The sequence below is a fragment of the Balaenoptera musculus genome, chromosome 2, assembly GCF_009873245.2.
Source record: "Balaenoptera musculus isolate JJ_BM4_2016_0621 chromosome 2, mBalMus1.pri.v3, whole genome shotgun sequence".
Taxonomy (NCBI): Eukaryota; Metazoa; Chordata; class Mammalia; order Artiodactyla; family Balaenopteridae; genus Balaenoptera; species Balaenoptera musculus.
This window is the reverse complement of record NC_045786.1, coordinates 90,956,212-90,974,373: the sequence shown is the minus strand read 5'-3', so window position 1 is coordinate 90,974,373 and position 18,162 is coordinate 90,956,212. Positions and strand designations below refer to the sequence as shown.

Below are 18,162 nucleotides of genomic sequence, written 5' to 3'. Positions count from 1 at the left end.
GGGGCTGCGGAGGTCTGCGAGGGGAGGTCGGCCGGAGGCCGGGCCGGCAGCGGCAGGGTTGGCGCTCGGAGCGAGCCGCCCGGGGCTCCGCGGGGGGGCGGTACGAGCTCCGGCTGCCGGCGGGCGGGCCGGGGAGGAGGCGGCGGCTCCGAGAAGAACATGAATCAGCGGCGGCGGCGACGGCGGCGACGGCTGTGGAAGGAGCGCGGTGGCCCAAGAGCGGCCCCGGGACCCCGCGCGCCTGACGGCCGCCGCGGCGACTCGCAGCGGGTGCGGGTCTCGGAGTGCGGGCCGCAGCACCGCCCCCCGGGCCGGCCCCCGCCCCTCCCTCGGCCCTCCTCCCTCCTCCTCCTCCTCCTCCTCCTCCTCCACTCCCTCCTCCACCTCCACTCCCTCCTCCCTGGTCGCTCGCGGGCCGGGCCCGGCATGGTGCGGGCTCGCCGCCGATGGCGCTGAGGCGGAGCATGGGGCGGTCGGGGCTCCCGCCGCTGCCGCTGCCGCCGCCGCCGCCGCCGCCACCGTCGCCGCTGCTGCTGCTGCTGGCGGGTCTGACCGCTCTGCTGCTCCCCGAGCCCGCGGCCGCAGGTAGGGGCTGGCCCGGGGGGCGGCGGAAAGCGGGGGGCTGCGGAAGGGCGAGGCCGGGGTCGGAGCCCGGGGACGGCAGCCGAGCGAGCCCCGGGCCTGGGCGGGCCGGAGAATTGGGCGGGGGGCTCCAAGCTGGAAGGCCGAGGCTCGGGCGGGGGGAGGGGGCTCAGCGGTGCGTTCGCCGCGGGATCTCGGGTCGCGGCCCCCACCCCCAACTTTCTCGCGTCCGGGCTCATCTGGCGGGGTTGTAAGGAAAGGAGCGGGGCTGCGGGCCGAGTGGTCAGCGGGGGGTGTTTGGGATTGGGGTTTCCCGCCTCGACGTTCCTAGCTGTTTGCGCTCCCCTCCCAGTCCTGGGGACCACATCTGCCCGCCCCACACACGAAGGTCCCACTCTGAAGCCACAGGGGCTGGGACTGAGCACCCACCGGCACCCCTACATTATGTAGGTACAGGGGCTTCGAGAGTGCCCAGTCACAGAAAACACCTGGGCGTACTCTAGTCCCGGTGCCTTCTCTGAGCTTCCTGAAACTGGGCGTGTTGGAGAGGATGGTCTGGGGCAGGGTTGCTGATCTTTGCTCAGCCCTGTGTTCCCACATAGCCATGAGGCATTTGCCAATGGCAGGAGTGCTTCTTGCAGCACCGGGATCCCCAAGTTCACACTACACACCCCTGGGACTGCTGGGCATGTGTGTGGTGTAAGGCTACCCCTCCTTGCCCTGTGACTGGTCCTGAGAGGGTGAAGGGAGTAGGAAGAGACACAGGGCAGAGCAGCAGCCACCCAGCAGGCACCTTCTTTTCAGACGGCACTCCCTGCCATATCAGCATCTCAGGGAAGGAAAGGGAAGGGAAAGAGTGACAAGTATTTCCAAGCAGAAGGGTGTATGTATCTTAGGATCAGAGCGCTCAGGATTTGCCTAGCGTCACACAGCAAAGGGCAGGAAGAAGCAGAACTGGATTTCAGCTATGTTGATAGTTCACCTGCCGCTCTCTGAGGGTGTGTGTGTGTGTGTGTGTGTGTGTGTGTGTGTGTGTGTGTATGTGTTCAGAGGGTAGTGCCCCTGTTGGTGTGAGAGTAGCTCAGGGGTTTCGGGCTCCCTGTTCAGGGCCCCTCCCCTCCCTTCTACCTCCTACCTTCCTAGCGCCTGCCCCTGCACCCATTCAGGTATTAATAGAGCAGCCGGCTGCCAGGAAGGCTGCCATGTGTTTTCTGACGTGGTTTTGCAGCCATATGTTCTCCACTTCAGGGGAGCACCCCCTCCTTCCCTTCCTCACCCTCCTTACATTTGCCGGGGTAGGGTGCAGGGGGATGCCAGCAGCAGTGCAGGGCCTGGGCTGACACCTTGGGTGGCTGTTGCACTGACTGGGTGCAGCAGTGATTCCCAGGGCAGTACCTGCCCCAGGTGTATGAAAGCGCCCCACTGTTGCAGCCTGGCTTGCTTTCCTTTTGGTGGTTGGGCCTGACTTAACATTGCCCAGCAGGGAGGTACAGGGAAGAAGTCACTTCCTTATAGCTGGGAGGAACTTGGCAGTGGCAGAAATGGTGCCTGGAGAGCTTGTCATGCTCCTTCCCCCAGCCCGGGTCCAGGCTACCTTCCCTCCCACACTGTCCTGCCTCTGCTTCCTTGGCCATTGGCTGAGAATGAGCCCCCTGACACAGAAGCTAGGTTCTGGAATAGGATGGGGGATATTTCTAGAGACAGGGTCCCTCTCAAGCAGAATGACACATTCTCCTTCCCACCTCTCAGGCCTGAAGCTCATGGGAGCCCCAGTGAAGCTGACGGTGTCTCAGGGGCAGCCGGTGAAGCTCAACTGCAGCGTGGAGGGGATGGAGGAGCCTGAGATACAGTGGGTGAAGGACGGGGCTGTGGTCCAGAGCGTGGATCAGGTGTACATCCCAGTCAGTGAGCAGCACTGGATTGGCTTCCTCAGGTGCAGGACTATGGGGGAAGGTGTGGGATGCCAGCCTGGGGACACGTTGTGCTCTTTCCACACAACGTGTTTGGGAGCTGGGGGCAATGCTGATGCCCAGAGGTCTGTGGTTTTTTTATTCGGCAACCTGTGGAGACTTCCAGAAGTGGGGACAGGCTGAACCCATTGAATCTGCCCAGCAGAGCTGCCCCCCTTGACCCTGGGAGACCTGGTGTCCTGTTTCCACAGCCTGAAGTCAGTGGAGCGCTCTGATGCGGGCCGGTACTGGTGCCAGGTGGAGGATGGGGGCGAAACCGAGACCTCCCAGCCAGTGTGGCTCACGGTAGAAGGTGAGGAGGCAGAGCCACGTGGGCGTGTTGGCCTGGAGCAGATGCTGTCTGCTAGTGACCACCCTATGCCCAAGAAATCTCAGTGGAAGCTGGGCTGCCCCACTGCCCTCTGGGACCTGATTGCGCCAGACTCCAGGCCCGGCACAGCCATGGAAGACCATACCCACTGGAGTCTGGGTATTTGAGAGCCAAAGGGGCAACTAAGACCCATAATCTATGGGGTGCAGTCAAGTTTCAGTTGTCTGACAAACAAGACTCAAGCACCCATCTGGGGCTGGACCCTGTTCTGCCAAGTGGCCAGGCCAGGAGGGGGAGGGGTGGGGGAGGGGAGGAAGGATCCGCAGCTGCAGGAGCTCAAAGCTGTTCAACCCCGGAAAACAAAGTGACTAAGAAAGTAACAAAGGGCTCTGAAAGGGATCTGGGGCCTGCCAGCAGAACTCTGCTAAAGCTCCCGCCCACTCCCCCTCCCTTACTGCCCCTCCCCCAGCTCCCCACCCTCTGCCTCTTCCCTTGCTGTGAGAAGGGCTGGTAGAGTAGGTCTGAAAAGGCAGAATCTGTCAGGCCCAAGGGTACAGCATAAAGGATATCCCTAAGGGGGCCAAAGCAGAGAAGCTTCCCCCCTCAAGCTAGATGCCTGTTCTGCAGTTGACCCAATCATAAGGGCCCGTGGGACCTTCCGCATAGAGGGCTTCAGATGGTAGCAGGCTTGTGGCTTGGGCAGTCAGAAGCTGAGAGGTGGCAAGGCTCACTCCCCACCCGCCTTTTTCCCCCTAGGTGTGCCATTTTTCACTGTGGAGCCAAGAGATCTGGCAGTGCCACCCAATGCCCCTTTCCAACTGTTTTGTGAGGCCGTGGGTCCCCCAGAACCTGTTACCATTGTCTGGTGGAGAGGAGGCACGAAGGTTGGGGGACCTGCTCCCTCTCCTTCCATTTTAAATGTAACAGGTGAGCAGCCTCAGGAGGGGCTTTGAGCAGGGGTGGTGAGGCTGGCAGAGTTCAAATCTGCTTAAATCACCGAGCCCGCGGTCGTGAGTGTCCAGAGTGCCTGGGTACGTGAGCTGCACCCACCATTACTAAGCTCATTAGTCAGGTGTGCTAGGCTGGCCGGGTGGGCTGATTAGTGGTGATCCTGCTGTGTGTGCCTAAGGGGATGCTGGAGCCTCTTTCCTTCGTTCACAGCAGTCTAGGCCGTGCACAGCTGGCCCTGGGAGATGAATGTGTGGGACCAGGGGCACCTATCCCCCCCACCCCTCCCAAGGGAAGAAGCCAGGAACCAGCCCATGCAGAGCTAAGAGGAGTGTCTGGCAGACTTGCCTAGAAGTAAAGAGTTTCAGGCTGCAGAGTGGGGGATGGCAGGGGGAAGGAAAAGGGGGAGGGGGAAGCCAGCACAAAGATACAGGGGCCTCCTCTTCTAATGGCCTTTTCCAGAAATCTCCAAACGTTTCCCAAACAACTGTATCTGTCCATACCGCCACACAGTTAGACCAGAAGCAGCCACGCCTGCCCATCCACCTGGACCCCAGGATCCTCAGGCACATACCTTACACACTTGTGAGACTTGCTAATCTGTGAAACAAAGTTAATGTTTCTGGTCAAGGCTTGAACTGGCCGAAAAAGATGGGAGTCTGAGCTTAGTCTCATGTACTGTAAGGTGGGAGGGACGGACACTGATCTGCCAAGTCCCTTAGGAATACGCATCTTCAAAGGAGGTGGACTGCAGGATCTGATCCTGTTCAGGAGGCGCTGGGTTGGAGCAGATGAGAAGGGAGGTTGGATTCAGTTCTCTCCAGATGTGCATGGTTGGGACCCTCAGGCAGCCAGCTTGAGAATAAGCACTCACTGAACTCCCACTCCACACAGCACACTGTGCTAGGCACCACGGGAGATCAAGGGAGTACAAAGGAAATAGAAGCCATCGGTCCAGCCCCCCAGGAATTAGTATAACTGGGGAGACAAGACACATGCATAAGGAGCAGAGAACTATTGAAAGGCAGCCACTCTGCAAATAGAACAATGATATGGCACAGAGCAAATAGAGAAGGGCCCTGGAATGTGCAATAAAGGAGTGACCAGAAAAGGGAGGCAGCTTTGTACTGTCCGCGGGAGATGGGATTGTGGTGGGAGGGGCAGTATAACATTTCTCAGGTGCTTTACTGTGTGCCGTGCACTTTACATATGTTGCATCAGTTGGTTCTCACAATTCTCCCATTTGGGAGATGAGAAAACAGAGCCCCAGCCCTGGGATTTATATCCAGGCCCACACTGTGGAACCTTTCCTTTGGCTGGATATTGTAGGATATTCAGACCCAGAGCCTGACTATCCCCAATCCCAGACTGAGTGGGACTTCATGCTGGGGGGTGGTGCTGACTGAGGTTTTCTGGCCCCAGGGGTGACCCAGAGCACCGTGTTCTCCTGTGAAGCCCACAACGTAAAAGGCCTGGCCTCTTCTCGCCCAGCCACTGTTCGTCTTCAAGGTAGGAGGACCCTGGGAGGTGAGGGGCGGTAAGGCAGGGGCGTTCTCAGCAGGCTGTGGGTGAAGTTAGAATCGTTTGGTGTTCCAGCTCGCCTGGGTCCTGCTGGGATCTGAGGGATGAGGGGTTAATTGGCATGGCTCCATTCCTAGTGGGAGCACCTGAGACCCTGCCATGGCTGAGATGAGAATAGAAACCTGACGTCACAGTAGATTTCCCATCACGAAGCAGAGTCCTTGGGAGGGAAGGAGGGAGGGAGCCAGCAGGAGATGGTCAAGGCTCAGGCCCAATCTTGCTTCTGCCAGCCCCTGTCGAGGGAATGGGGGTGGGGAAAACAGCCTAGCAGGATGATAGAGGAGACCCAAAGGGCTGCTGTGCACAGCGGGCAGGGTGGAAAGGGGGAGAGAGCCGGTGTGTGCAGGAATGGGCTGTGGCTGCAGGGTCAGCTGCCTCTCACTGGTATCTCCCAAGGCCGAGGTGCCGTGCTCCCCCGCACACACACACACATTATCTTACCCTATTCGTTGGTCAGACAGGGCCCCCGATTCAGGGAGCAGTAACCTCTCTCCACAGCCTAGGCACTCTCTCGGGTATGAGCAGCTGTTCGCTGCCAGTTGCTTGACTTGTGTATTACTGTGGTCCTGGGAGTGCTGAGTAGCCATCTTAAGTTTTTTGGCGGGGGAAACCCTAGGGAGGAACTCAAGGCTCGACTCCCATGCTTTCTCCCTCTTTTTCTATCCTTCCTGGGCACTGACTCTAAGTCCCCATCCACAGCACTGCCTGCAGCCCCCTTCAACATCACAGTGACGAAGCTCTCCAGCAGCAATGCTAGTGTGGCCTGGACGCCAGGTGCCGATGGCCAAGCCCTGCTCCAATCCTGTACGGTCCAGGTAGGCTGAGAGGGCGGACAGGCTCTCCTGGCTGTGCTCCTTCTGGCTGCCTCGGTGGCACTTTGTTGACAGTGGTATCACGTTTACCTAGTCTTGCCCATGGGGCTTGGTCTCCAGCTCTATTCAGGTGACATTCCCTTACCAGAAACAGCCCTGGCCACTGCCCCTTATCATAGGGTGCTCTAGCAATCAAGTGACGGCAGATCGGCTCAACCTGTGCATTCTTCAGGCTGGAAAACAGATGACTAGAGCAGATTGGGGATACCTGGAAGAGTTTTTCTTATGTGGGTGAAAACCCAAACCTTTGACTTATCTGATACCTGCATTCTTGTGCCCCAACCTCTGACCCATGCCAGAGAGAACAGGGGGACCAGAAGAGGTCCTAGGCCCCAGAGAGTGGGAAAGCTGGGTAAGATGATACTAAAAATGAGGCAATTCAGGCTTGTTCATTTTTGTCTGTTCACTCAAAAGGTATTTAATGAGCACCTTTGACATGGTTCTAGGCAGTTCTCTTGGGCAACAAAGGCCCCTGCTCTTGGCTCCACCCTTTAGAGGACCCCACTCTGGCCCTCCTTTGGTTGCACCCCTTGCCCCTGGGCAGGGAATCCATAGGGCCAAGGGAACACGCCCATCCAGCTCACCAGGACACACCCCTCTCCCCTTAACCTGAGTCTGCTTCTGGGGCCTATGTGGGCCTCTCCCTGGTCCATCCTCCCAAGGATGGATCATGCTAAGGTATGTGCACCTCTAAGCTCAAAGGGCAGTGGCTATGCAGGCAGCACTGTCCACAGCCATGCACGTGACGTCCCTCATGTTGCAGACCTTTGGCTGGAGGCTGGCTCTTCTTGTGCCACCACATTCTGGCTTGGGACTCCAAGGATTTGGAGAATTATAAATGCAAACCCGATCTTCCAGGTTGTTTTGTAGCTTTGTTTGTCAATACATTAAGATAGAAAATATTTTACTTAATAGTCTGTTCGCTGATTTTTAACGTTTAAATATTTAATCCTATGGTACACTGGATCTCCATTTGTACTCTTGCCCTGGGTCCCCAAAATGTAAGGAGCAGGCCTGGTTCATGGTGCCCTTAGGCTCCCAGTTACTTTGCTCTGAGAGTTTGCATTGGCATGTAAACAGTTACAAAGAGTGGTATCCACTCTAACATAATCATGCATCAAACACAAAGGGGCATGGGTTTTCTCGAGTATTTGAGAAAGGCTTTCACAGAGAGAGTGGTATTTGCGTTGAATCTTAAAGGATGAGTTGGACTTTGCTAGGAAGGTTATTCTCAGTAAAGGGAACAGCGTTTGCAAAGACATGGAGGCGTGGAACCTGGTGTGGTGGCGGGTGGGAAGGGGTGGGTTGCAAGTGTCTGCTGATAGACTTTTTTAATTGAAGTATAGTTGATTTACAATGTTGTGTTAATTTCTGCTGTATAGCAAAGTGACTCAGTTATATATATTTTTTCATATTTTCTATTATGATTTATCACAGGATGCTGAATATAGTTCTCTGTGCTATACAGTAGGATTTTGTTGTTTATCTATCCTATATAATACAAGTTTGCATCTGCTAATCCCAGACTCCCAATCCTTCCCTCCTCCTCCGCCCTCCCCCTTGGCAACCACAAGTCTGTTCTCTGTCTGTGAATCTGTTTATGTTTCGTAGGTATGTTCATTTATGTCATATTTTAGATTCCACATATAAATGATATCATATGGTATTTGTCTTTCTCTTCCTGACTTACTTCGTTTAGTATGATAATCTCTAGGTCCATCCATGTTGCTGCAAATGGCATTATTTCATTCTTTTTTATGGCTGAGTAATATTCCATTGTGTATATATGTACCACATCTTTTTTATCCATTCATCTGTCAGTGGACATTTAGATTGTTTCCATGTCTTGGCTATTCTGCTGATAGACTTGAAGAGGCATTAACTCGAGTCCCCCAACCATCCCCCTACCTGTCCCATCTTGCATCTCATCTCACATGCCTAAGAAACCTCCCTGCCTTACATCGTTAATTTCCTTTATTTAAAAAAAAAATTATTTATTTATTTTTGGCTGCACTGGGTCTTCGTTGCTGCGCGTGGGCTTTCTCCAGTTGTGGTGAGCAGGGGCTACTGTTCACTGCGGTGCGCAGGCTTCTCATTGTGGTGGCTTCTCTTGTTGTGGATCATGGGCTCTAGGGCATGCAGGCTCAGTAGTTGTGGCACGTGGGCTCTAGAGCACAGGCTCAGTAGTTGTGGCTCACGGGCTTAGTTGCTCTGCGGCATGTGGGATCTTCCGGGACCAGGGATCGAACCCGTGTCCCCTGCATTGGCAGGCAGATTCTTAACCACTGCGCCACCAGAGAAGTCCCACATAATTAATTTTCTGTTTTTCTGTAGGTGACTCAGGCCCCAGGAGGCTGGGAGGTCCTGGCTGTTGTGGTCCCTGTGCCACCTTTTACCTGCCTGCTCCGGGACCTGGCACCTGCCACCAACTATAGCCTCAGGGTTCGCTGTGCCAATGCCTTGGGGCCTTCTCCATATGCTGACTGGGTGCCCTTTCGGACAAAGGGTCTAGGTAAGGGACTTACGGAGCAGAGTACCTGGGCATGGATGAATGGGGCCGGGGGCTGGGGTAGTAGGGGTAGTGTTGGCTCCAGTTCTGAATGGCATTGATTGAGAGAGGGCTACCTGAGAGGGAGGATCATGCATCAATCAGCAAACACTTTACTGAGGGCCTGCTGCTACCTGGAGATAAATCCAGTCCCCATCCCATTCAGCTCTAGTTCTAGTGGGTGGGGCAGACAAGCAAAGTGGGAAAGATCAGATAATATGGTGGTGAAGAGTGCCCCAGGGTGCTCCAGGAATACCCCCATACAGAGATCTGAGGTCTGAATGATAAGGAAAGAGCCATATTTGGGGGAAATCACTGCAGGAAGAGGGCACAAAGTACAATGACCCTATGGCACAAACTTGCTTGGAGTTCCTAGCAATTGCAAGGAGGCTGGCAGGGTTGTGAGAGGAGAGGGAAGGATGTTGCTGAGGCAGTAACCAAGGTGATGAAAAGCAATACCCTGCCTAACTGGGATGGTACGGGTCCTGCCATTGCCCACCCGTACTCCCCAGGACGATGGGTGAGAGCAGTCAGAACTGGGAAGCAGACTCTTCCCCCACGTGTTGTTCTCTGAGCTATTTGGTTCTTTGGAGTTGGTTCCAAAGGCCTGCATGGGATAGTGGTGGTGGGTAGGGCAGGGCTCTTAGCAACCTTCTTTTTTTGGGAACAGCCCCAGCCAGTGCTCCCCAGAACCTCCATGCCATCCACACAGACTCAGGCCTCATCCTGGAGTGGGAAGAAGTGATCCCTGAAGGTCCTTTAGAAGGCCCTCTGGGACCCTATAAACTGTCCTGGGTTCAAGACAACGGAACCCAGGTAAGGAAAGCTTCTGCTTACTACTGGAGTCGGCCCTCAGGGCTCTGAGGCCTTCTGAGCTTCAGAATGGCTGTCCTTGGTGAGCCTGGGGGCCTTGGTGGGCCTGTTTCCATCCCAGGGAGTCTACCCCTCCCACCCTCCCCTGCAGGCTGCACTCTTCATTGGATTATGTCTCCTGTTGAGATTGCCTCCAGTGTCCACTTGGAAAGGAAAGCAGGAAGAACATTCCTGCACAAACTGGGGGAGGACACAGATAAAGCCTTCTTATCCTCCCCCACCCCCCAGTTCCCGCCCATCCCCCACGTCTGCATTCTCAGACTGAGCCTTGTTTGTGTTCAGGAGAGGCCTCTGCAGCCTGTAGCAGGAATGTGATGACGCCCAGCAGGTTGTGTTCCTGCAGCCCCTGAACCCGCAGTGTCCCTAGCCTCCCATGTTCCTAGCGAGACCTTTTTCTGACTTCAGGCCCCAGCTGGAGGCCTTTTACTCAGGCTCAGTGTGCGATGGGGGTTTTTCCTGGCTGCAGGGTGAGCTGACAGTGGAGGGGACCAGGGCCAACCTGACGGGCTGGGATCCCCAGAAGGACCTGATTGTGCGTGTGTGTGTCTCCAGTGCAGTTGGCTGTGGGCCCTGGAGTCAGCCGCTGGTGGTCTCTTCTCATGACCATGCAGGTAAGACCTGCCAGACCTGTAAGGGGAAAGGGTCAGGGGATGGAGGCTTTCAAGGGCAACCTACACTGATGGGAGGAGGCTGGCAGTGCCTCCCCTCTTAATAGGCCCAAAGACTCAGAGTCAAGCACTTGAGGCCAGGGTTGTATCTCATTCTCCTCCCCCTGCCCTACAACTAGCATAGAAATCCCTGGTCGTGCTGTAGGTCCCAAGAGTCAGGGCCTGTCACTGACAGAGTAGGAACTCTTGGGTCTTCCTTTGGAGCCGCTTTCCAATCTGGACCCTTACTGAGTGAGAGGAGCCTCTTGACCAGGCCAGATGGCCATCACTGGAAAATTCTAAAGGGCCTCCTTGGAGTCAGGCTAGCTCGTGCTGCTTACTGCCCCTGTCTCCCACAGGCCAGCAGCGTGCTCCCCACAGCCGCACATCCTGGGTGCCTGTGGTCCTGGGTGTGCTGACAGCCCTGGTGACGGCTGCTGCCCTGGCCCTCATCCTGCTTCGAAAGAGACGGAAGGAGACACGGTTTGGGTAAGGGGGGACACAGAGGGAGAGGCAGGTGGTAACTGAAGACCTTGGAGCTGACTCCAAGTCCTGGGTTTCCCTTTAGGCAAGCCTTTGACACTGTCATGGCCCGGGGGGAGCCGGCAGTTCATTTCCGGGCAGCACGATCCTTCAATCGGGAAAGGCCCGAGCGCATCGAGGCCACACGTGAGTGAGTGGTGGGGAGCCATAGGAGGAAAAAATGGGCCATCTTGGACCCCTATCTGCACTCCTCTTACTAATTTGACCAATAGATCTGAACCTTGATGAGTCCTAAGCACACCGTGGAAAAGACACAGACCTATCCTCATGGAAATCGCCGGCCCAGCTGTGGGAGAGCTCACCTAAGCTCATCTCTGCTTTGAGGGTGGAGTCTGGGGTGCAGGAGGCAGGCTGGGTTTTGGATCTGGAACCAGAGAGGTCCTTCCCCTTTCTCACCACCCGCCTCCCCACAGTGGACAGCTTGGGCATCAGTGATGAGCTGAAGGACAAACTGGAGGATGTGCTCATCCCAGAGCAGCAGTTCACCCTGGGCCGGATGTTGGGCAAAGGTGTGTGAGGCTGTGCAGGGATTGGCATGAGTTGCCATGTCCCGGTGTGTTTGGTTGCTCCCGTCACTCTGAGGGTGTGGATTTAGGTCAGCTCCTATGAACAGCATATGCTTGTAGACTCCTGGGTTTGGGATGTTTGGGGGAATGGAGGCTGGGGACGAGGAGGGCTGAGGTGTCATCACACCCAGCCCAGCATACTTTGCTTTGCTATGAACAAGGGAGCCTCTTTCAATGGCCCCAGAGTCTAATGATTCTGTGTCCCTATGAGGGGTCCCCTGGGAGGGCTCTGGGTTGGGGACAGGAGGCCAAGGGGACTTACCATCATTTGGATCGGTTCCTAGGAGAGTTTGGTTCAGTGAGGGAGGCCCAGTTGAAGCAGGAGGATGGCTCCTTTGTGAAAGTGGCTGTAAAGATGCTGAAAGGTGAGTGGAGAATAGTACTATAGTGGAGTGAGGGCGTCACTTGGGAGGGTGAAAGGGGTGGCTGATCCTGAAGCAGGCTCTGCTAGGCCCCTGGACTTTGCAAGACGAGTTAGCACTAAGTGGGATGCTGTCTGTACCATGTCAATAATTCACAGGCATAAACCCACACTCATTGGTGCCCCAGCCTTTGTCCCCTGCTGTCAGCAGTGACTGTCCTCTGGTTTCACTCGGGGTGATTAAAGCTGTGGTTGGTTGAGCCATTTGACTCTCCAAACCAAAGGGAAGGCATGAGCGAGTGGAGAAATTGTTGGATAGCACCAGCCCGTGGGAGTTTCTCCTGCTCATGGCCGGACTGTTTCCTGGGCCCACTGGGGGCACGTTTTCCTCATTCCCTCCCTCCTTTCCTCCCAGCTGACATAATTGCCTCAAGCGACATTGAAGAGTTCCTCAGGGAAGCGGCTTGCATGAAGGAGTTTGACCACCCACATGTGGCCAAGCTTGTTGGTGAGCTCCTTCTTGGGGGAGGTAAATGTAAAATAGGGCTAAAACTACGCTCCCCCAAGGTGCGAGGGCAGTCTGTGGGAGAGAAGTTCGGACTTCGCCTGGTGAGTAAGCAGACACCAAAAGAGCAAGGAGCGGCCTGGCTGAAATCTGATCAGGCTCTAGGTAAGGAGTTCAGTTTGCAGACCCTGTTCCATGAAGGCTGCTCATATAAACAGAGGAGGAGGAAGAGGAGACAGAGAAGATGCTCCAGAGACTGGGGGGGCAGCCAGAGTCCCTCCTGGGTAGTCACCAGGCCAGTGTGGAACTTAATGAGGAAAGAGGTAGCAGAACCAGGGCTAGAGGTAGAACCCAGCAGGTGGGGTCTCATACAGATGCCTGAACTGTCCCTTGACCTTTATGTGCCCCACTGACTCTCCCTTGTCCCCAGGGGTGAGCCTCCGGAGCAGGGCCAAAGGCCGTCTCCCCATCCCCATGGTCATCCTGCCTTTCATGAAGCACGGGGACCTGCACGCCTTCCTGCTCGCCTCCCGGATTGGGGAGAACCCCTTTGTGAGTGCCTGGGGTGGGAGCAGCCAGGAGTTGGAAAGGGACAAAGACCCTGGGAGAGAGGTTGGCTTGGTGGATAGGGCCAATTGAGTTGGTTGGGAGAAGGTGGGCTCCAAGTTTGACTTTTTTTGCTAACAGGCTTCCTTCTCCTTCACAAATCCCTGCTGGGAATTTAGGCTGGGCAAGGCCCCTTCCTGAGCGAAGAGTCCCGTGGAGTCCCAGATTGGGGCAGTCTTGACTTTTGGGTGCTCTCCCTCAGATTTGCCAAAGCTTCCTTGCACTGGGAAGCCCCTTCATCCCCTTCCTTTCAGTGATTCTGAGGACAGTCTTTAGGCTTTCTGGCCAGGGAATCCCATTCATCCTGCCCTGGCTGGGTCTAGCCTGAGCTCGCCCTGTCTGCCCACCAGAACCTGCCCCTGCAGACCCTGGTTCGGTTCATGGTGGACATTGCCTGTGGCATGGAGTACCTGAGCTCCCGGAACTTTATCCACCGAGACCTGGCTGCTCGGAACTGCATGTATGTGAATTCTGGAGGGCTCGGGGTTGGGAGGCAGGAAGCAGTGCCAGGAAGAGCTAGCTAATGGTCAGCTCCCACCTGGGACAGTATCTGCTACGTGAGGGGACGGCTTGAGAACAAAGATGCCCTGGATTTAGTAAGGCTGCCAGCCTGGCGGAAGGCTGACCCCATCCTCCGACACCCCTCACAGGCTGGCAGAAGACATGACGGTGTGCGTGGCCGACTTTGGACTCTCCCGGAAGATCTATAGTGGGGACTACTATCGTCAGGGCTGTGCCTCCAAACTGCCCGTCAAGTGGCTGGCCCTGGAGAGCCTGGCTGACAACTTGTATACTGTGCAGAGTGACGTGGTGAGCAGGGTGGCACAGTGAGATTTGACGGTAACACAGTAGTGTGGACTAGTTCGTGGGTGGACCTTTAGCGCTGCTCTCTGGGCTTTGGCTGCCCCATTATGAGGCCCCGGAGCCCCAAGATATGCTTGCCTCGGGACTCTGCCTGGCTCAGGAAGCCTAGTGACATCTCGCCTCCAACCTCGATTCTGTCCCAGTGGGCCTTCGGGGTGACCATGTGGGAGATCATGACTCGTGGGCAGACGCCGTATGCTGGCATTGAGAACGCTGAGATTTACAACTACCTCATCGGCGGGAACCGCCTGAAACAGCCTCCGGAGTGTATGGAGGACGTGTGAGTGCCCCAGGAAGGGGATTCTGGGAGGAAACAGGTATTTGGGGTTTCAGCTCATGGCTGCCACAACAGCTGCTGGCCCGTTGGGAGCTCCGATCCGCAACTGAACTTTTCTTTTTTTTCTTTTTTTTGTGGAAATGTCCTCGTCATTAGAGGGAAGTCTGACCTCTACCCCAAACTCCCTCTTCATCTACTGCTCCTATTTTCTTTCTCTCCCCCTTTACCATCCCATGTTTCTTGCTCCAGCCTTTTCCTATCACTCTGTTTTCTCCAGTTTCCAGGGAGAACCAGGAATCCCACCCAAGGGCAGAAGGTGCAGGGTTGAGCAACAGTGCAGGTTCACCTCTTCCCCACCCCCACTCCTTCCCTGAGGCTGAGCTCTCCCTCCCCCTCAGGGAGTGCTGCACAGGGGCAGGAAAAAAACTGCAGCTCCATCACATTCCTTGCTCGACAGGGAGGGGGCGCTGGGGGCGGGAGGTTGGGTTCCTTTCTTGTCTTGGCCTCCTCTCTGAGGGAGTGGAGAGACCTAAGATAACAAACTGAGATCCTGGGAGAAGGGTACTGCCTCCTCTCCCTTCTGGAAGCCTGGAGCCCTTGGGAGTGGGGCAGGGTGGTGATACACTCACTGCATAGGGGAGAGTCATGAGCCCCTTGTGACTAGAAGACAGTATCACTAACATTAGCTGGGTTCTTTACAGGCATTCTTTCAGGTAATCCTCCTCTAACCCTATGAGGAAAAGACTATTATTATTCCCATTTTGTAGATGAGGAACTAGGATTAAAGAGGTTAAGTAACATGACCCAGGTCACACAGCGATTAAGCGAATGGGTTGGGACTTGAATCTAGATCTGTGTGATTTTAGAATGTGCCTATTAACCATGAACCCGACTATGATTTGTCTATTCTAGTATTATTCTCCCACCCCTTGCAAGCCAGAGTTTCCCTGGGCCTCCGGAGGACCTTTTCACTAGTACAAGTCCTAGTGAGGGAGGGAGTCCACAAACCTATTTCCTGCTCTGGGGTTGGACCTCCAGAGGTCCAAGAATGGAGACAGGCAGAGGAAGGCTCAGCCTGAATGGGGGGGGTCCTCTTTCTCTAGGGCAGTGGGTTTGAAGTGCCCTGAGGTTGGACTGTGGGAGAGAGGGCAATTTGAGTGCATGAACCAGGCCCTATGTCTCAGCAGAGCTCGGGGCATGTCAAGGGCAGGAAGGTCAGGTCTCCCAGTGGCTGTAGCCTGCCTGGGCCTCTGGAACCACAGAGGTTCTGCTGGGCAGTGGGGACCAGGCCCTGGCTTAGTGTCATCTGGGGCTGGAGTTAGTGTTGTCAATAGAGGGTGGGCAGGCGCTGGCCTCCCACCAGGCAGCCTGGTGGACAGACGCCAGTTGGCTCCTGGCACGGCCTTGACAGTGTATCCCAGCCTGGCCACATACCCATGGCCTGGACCATTCCCACGACCTATTCAGTGTCTGGCATGATTCCCCCCATCATTGGAGGCCCCTGTTAGGAGGACTGGAGTGGGGGGAGTGTTTGGGGCTTTTATCGTGGGTACAGGCAAGAAAGTCAGGCATTTGCTATGACTAGATCTGGTCTCAACCCTTTCCTGTTATTTATTTACTTATTTTTCCTCAGCATGAGGCATTCCCTGGGAACAGGGATAAGACCTCAGGGAATCTGCAAAGCTCCTGAAATTGTACGTAAAAAGTGTCCCTGCCAGGGGAAAAGGGCTGGAAGCTTTTCTCAGATTCTCGAAGGTGAGAATCCTCATGAACAATGAGGATTTAAGACCCCCTGAACGGGTGAGGATTTAGGACAAGGGGTGGATTCCCAAATCCCCCCCGTAAAATAACCCCGACTCCAGGCTGTGTTCCACAAGACAAAAACACTCCTACTGCCCCTTCCCAAAATAGCGTAAGAGGGACTCTGGACCCAACCCACCTAGCTTCATCACTTTCTACCTGTGTGACCTTAGTCAAGGTTCTTAACCTCTCTGTGCCTCAGTTTGAACATTGGTAAAATAGGGATCACTTATTTCACAGTATTGCGAGAATTAATAATAAATGTAAAATGCTTAGAAGAGTGCCAGATACATAGTAAGCCCTGTACATTAGAGTGTTCAATTACATTTTATTTTCTTTTTCTTTCTTTTTTTTTTTAAATTTTTTTAAATTTTTGGCTGCGCTGCTCGGATTGTGGGATCTCAGTTCCCTGACCAGGGATTGAAGCAGGGCCACGGCAGCGAAAGCCCGGAATCCTAACCACTAGGCCACCAGAGAACTCCCTCAATCACATTTTTCTAAATCCTGGTTTCATATGATTAAAGGGCCTCTGCTTTTGAGAGAAGGACCCTCCTTCCCCTTTCTCTGGCTCCTCACGACCTCCCCTCACCCTTCTCTCTGCCCCAGGTATGAGCTCATGTACCAGTGCTGGAGCGCCGACCCCAAGCAGCGCCCGAGCTTCACATGTCTGCGAATGGAGCTGGAGAATGTCCTGGGCCGCCTGTCTGTGCTCTCCGCCAGCCAGGACCCCTTGTATATCAACCTTGAGGGAGCCCAGGAGTCTGCCGAGGGAGGCAACCTGGAGCTGCCTGGCGGGGACCCGGCCAGCAGCGGGGCTGGGGATGGCAGTGGCCCGGGGGCCGTGGGGGGCACCCCCAGTGACTGTCGGTACATCCTCAGCCCCGGGGGGCTGGCTGAGCGGCCTGGGCAGGAGGAGCAACAGCCAGACAGCCCCGTCAGTGAGTCCCAGAGGCTGCTGCTGCTGCAGCAAGGGCTACTACCCCACAGTAGCTGTTAGCCCACAGGCAGAGGGCATCTGGGGCCATGCGGCTGGCTCTGCTGGCCACTGTGCTGGCTGACTAAGCCCTGTCTGACCCCAGCCCAGGCAGCGAGGTGTGGAGGCTCCTGTGGTAGTCCTCCCAAGCTGTGCTGGAAGGCGGGACTGACCAAATCACCCAATCCCAGTTCTTCCTGCAACCACTCTGTGGCCGACCTGGCATCAGTTCAGGCCTTGGCTGGGTGGAGGTGGGCCAGGCCTGGTTGTCTAAACCCAGGCAGCTGGCAGAGGGGGGTGGTTATGTTTCCATGGTTACCATGGGTGCGGAGAGGAGTTGGGCGAGGGTAGATCCAACCTTATGGGCCCCTACTCTCCCAGCTGAGCCGCCCCTGCTGCTTTAGTGCATGCATTGAGGCGTCTCTGGCCTGGGGGCCCATCTGTGCCTGTGCTTGGGGTTTAAATGCCCAGGTTTGCCCCTCCTCCCAAAGAGATACCCTTGTATTATTCCCCTTTAGGTGAGAATTGGTAAGGGATTGGTACAGTCAGGTCCCAAGCCCTGTAGCTGGAGGCAGTGGGACACTCAGGGCTGAATCTTCGTCACCTTCCTGGTTACCCACCCTGTCTAGGCCAGGAGTAAAGTGCAGCTGACCAGGTCACAGCAAGGCATGCTGAATTACACAGGCTACCATTTGCCTAGCTTCTAAAGGCAATGCACTGAGCCCAGCTAGAGGAAGGGGTGCTGTAAGGCTTGCCCAGGAAGGAGTGAGGCCAGAGAGGAGTCCAGGAGCCCCTCTTCGAGCCTTCCCGCAGTCTGTCTGAGCATGCTACCAAATCCCAAAATATCCTGACTAACAAAGGCAGCTGTGTCTGAGCCCAGTCCTTCCACGCAGTGTCCTTTAGTCCCATCTTTCCCTCTAACTGGAGACCCTCTTCTGTCCCAAGTCTCCAGAGATGGAGAGAAAGTAGGCCTGATGGCTGGTGTGGCTGAGGGGAAGTTACTGGAGCCTGGACCCCAGCCCTGGGTGGGGGAGCCTCTGGGAGTGCATGGGGCAGGCCCTTGCTGTTAGGGACTTTTCCAAGCCGTTAGATGCTGTTTAAAAACAGAAATAAATTGAAGACTAAAGACCCAAGGCTTTGTCTCTTAAATGTTTACTTTTTTCCCAGATCACAAAAATGAAGCATCTCTGCATAGAGAAAAGTTTGGAAAGACATCTGCCAGAATGTTCACAGCTGTTATCTTTACCTGATGTGATTAAGGGAACTTTTTTTCCTTTGTGTTTTCTAAGTTTTCTGCATTGAGCACAAAGTGCTTTTGTAATTACACAAGGTCCCA

The 18,162-nt window shown here is 55.3% G+C and overlaps 1 protein-coding gene across 9 annotated transcripts; it reads left to right on the top strand.

Moving 5' to 3' along the window:
• The first annotated feature begins 21 nt into the window (after positions 1–21).
• TYRO3 (TYRO3 protein tyrosine kinase) lies at positions 22–17,959 on the top strand. Of its 9 annotated transcripts, none has more exons than XM_036844541.1 (19): positions 32–585; positions 2,332–2,431; positions 2,744–2,844; positions 3,619–3,789; positions 5,233–5,319; positions 6,091–6,206; positions 8,598–8,775; positions 9,482–9,627; positions 10,151–10,295; positions 10,691–10,820; positions 10,900–11,000; positions 11,288–11,383; positions 11,725–11,805; positions 12,217–12,471; positions 12,737–12,858; positions 13,263–13,372; positions 13,563–13,722; positions 13,920–14,056; positions 16,460–17,951. In XM_036844541.1, exons 1-19 carry the CDS (start codon positions 447–449, stop codon positions 16,848–16,850), a joined length of 2,766 nt encoding a protein of 921 aa, XP_036700436.1. In that variant the 5' UTR covers positions 32–446; the 3' UTR covers positions 16,851–17,951. The 9 variants fall into 9 exon arrangements, 8 of the variants coding, with proteins under 8 accessions (XP_036700442.1, XP_036700441.1, XP_036700436.1 ...); XM_036844539.1 differs by having other exon boundaries at positions 33–585; positions 2,332–2,515; XM_036844542.1 differs by having other exon boundaries at positions 36–585; positions 2,332–2,515; positions 12,217–12,309; positions 16,460–17,959.
• The last annotated feature ends 203 nt before the right edge of the window (positions 17,960–18,162 follow it).

What these genes read in the sequence shown, in the direction of transcription:
- TYRO3 (XM_036844539.1), top strand. Translation starts at nt 447, where the DNA reads ATGGCGCTGAGGCGGAGCATGGGGCGGTCGGGGCTCCCGCCGCTGCCG. An exon ending in TTCCATTTTAAATGTAACAG is followed by an intron (nt 3,790 to 5,232) that starts GTGAGCAGCCTC and finishes TTCTGGCCCCAG; the next exon opens with GGGTGACCCAGAGCACCGTG. An exon ending in CTGGCTGCTCGGAACTGCAT is followed by an intron (nt 13,373 to 13,562) that starts GTATGTGAATTC and finishes CACCCCTCACAG; the next exon opens with GCTGGCAGAAGACATGACGG.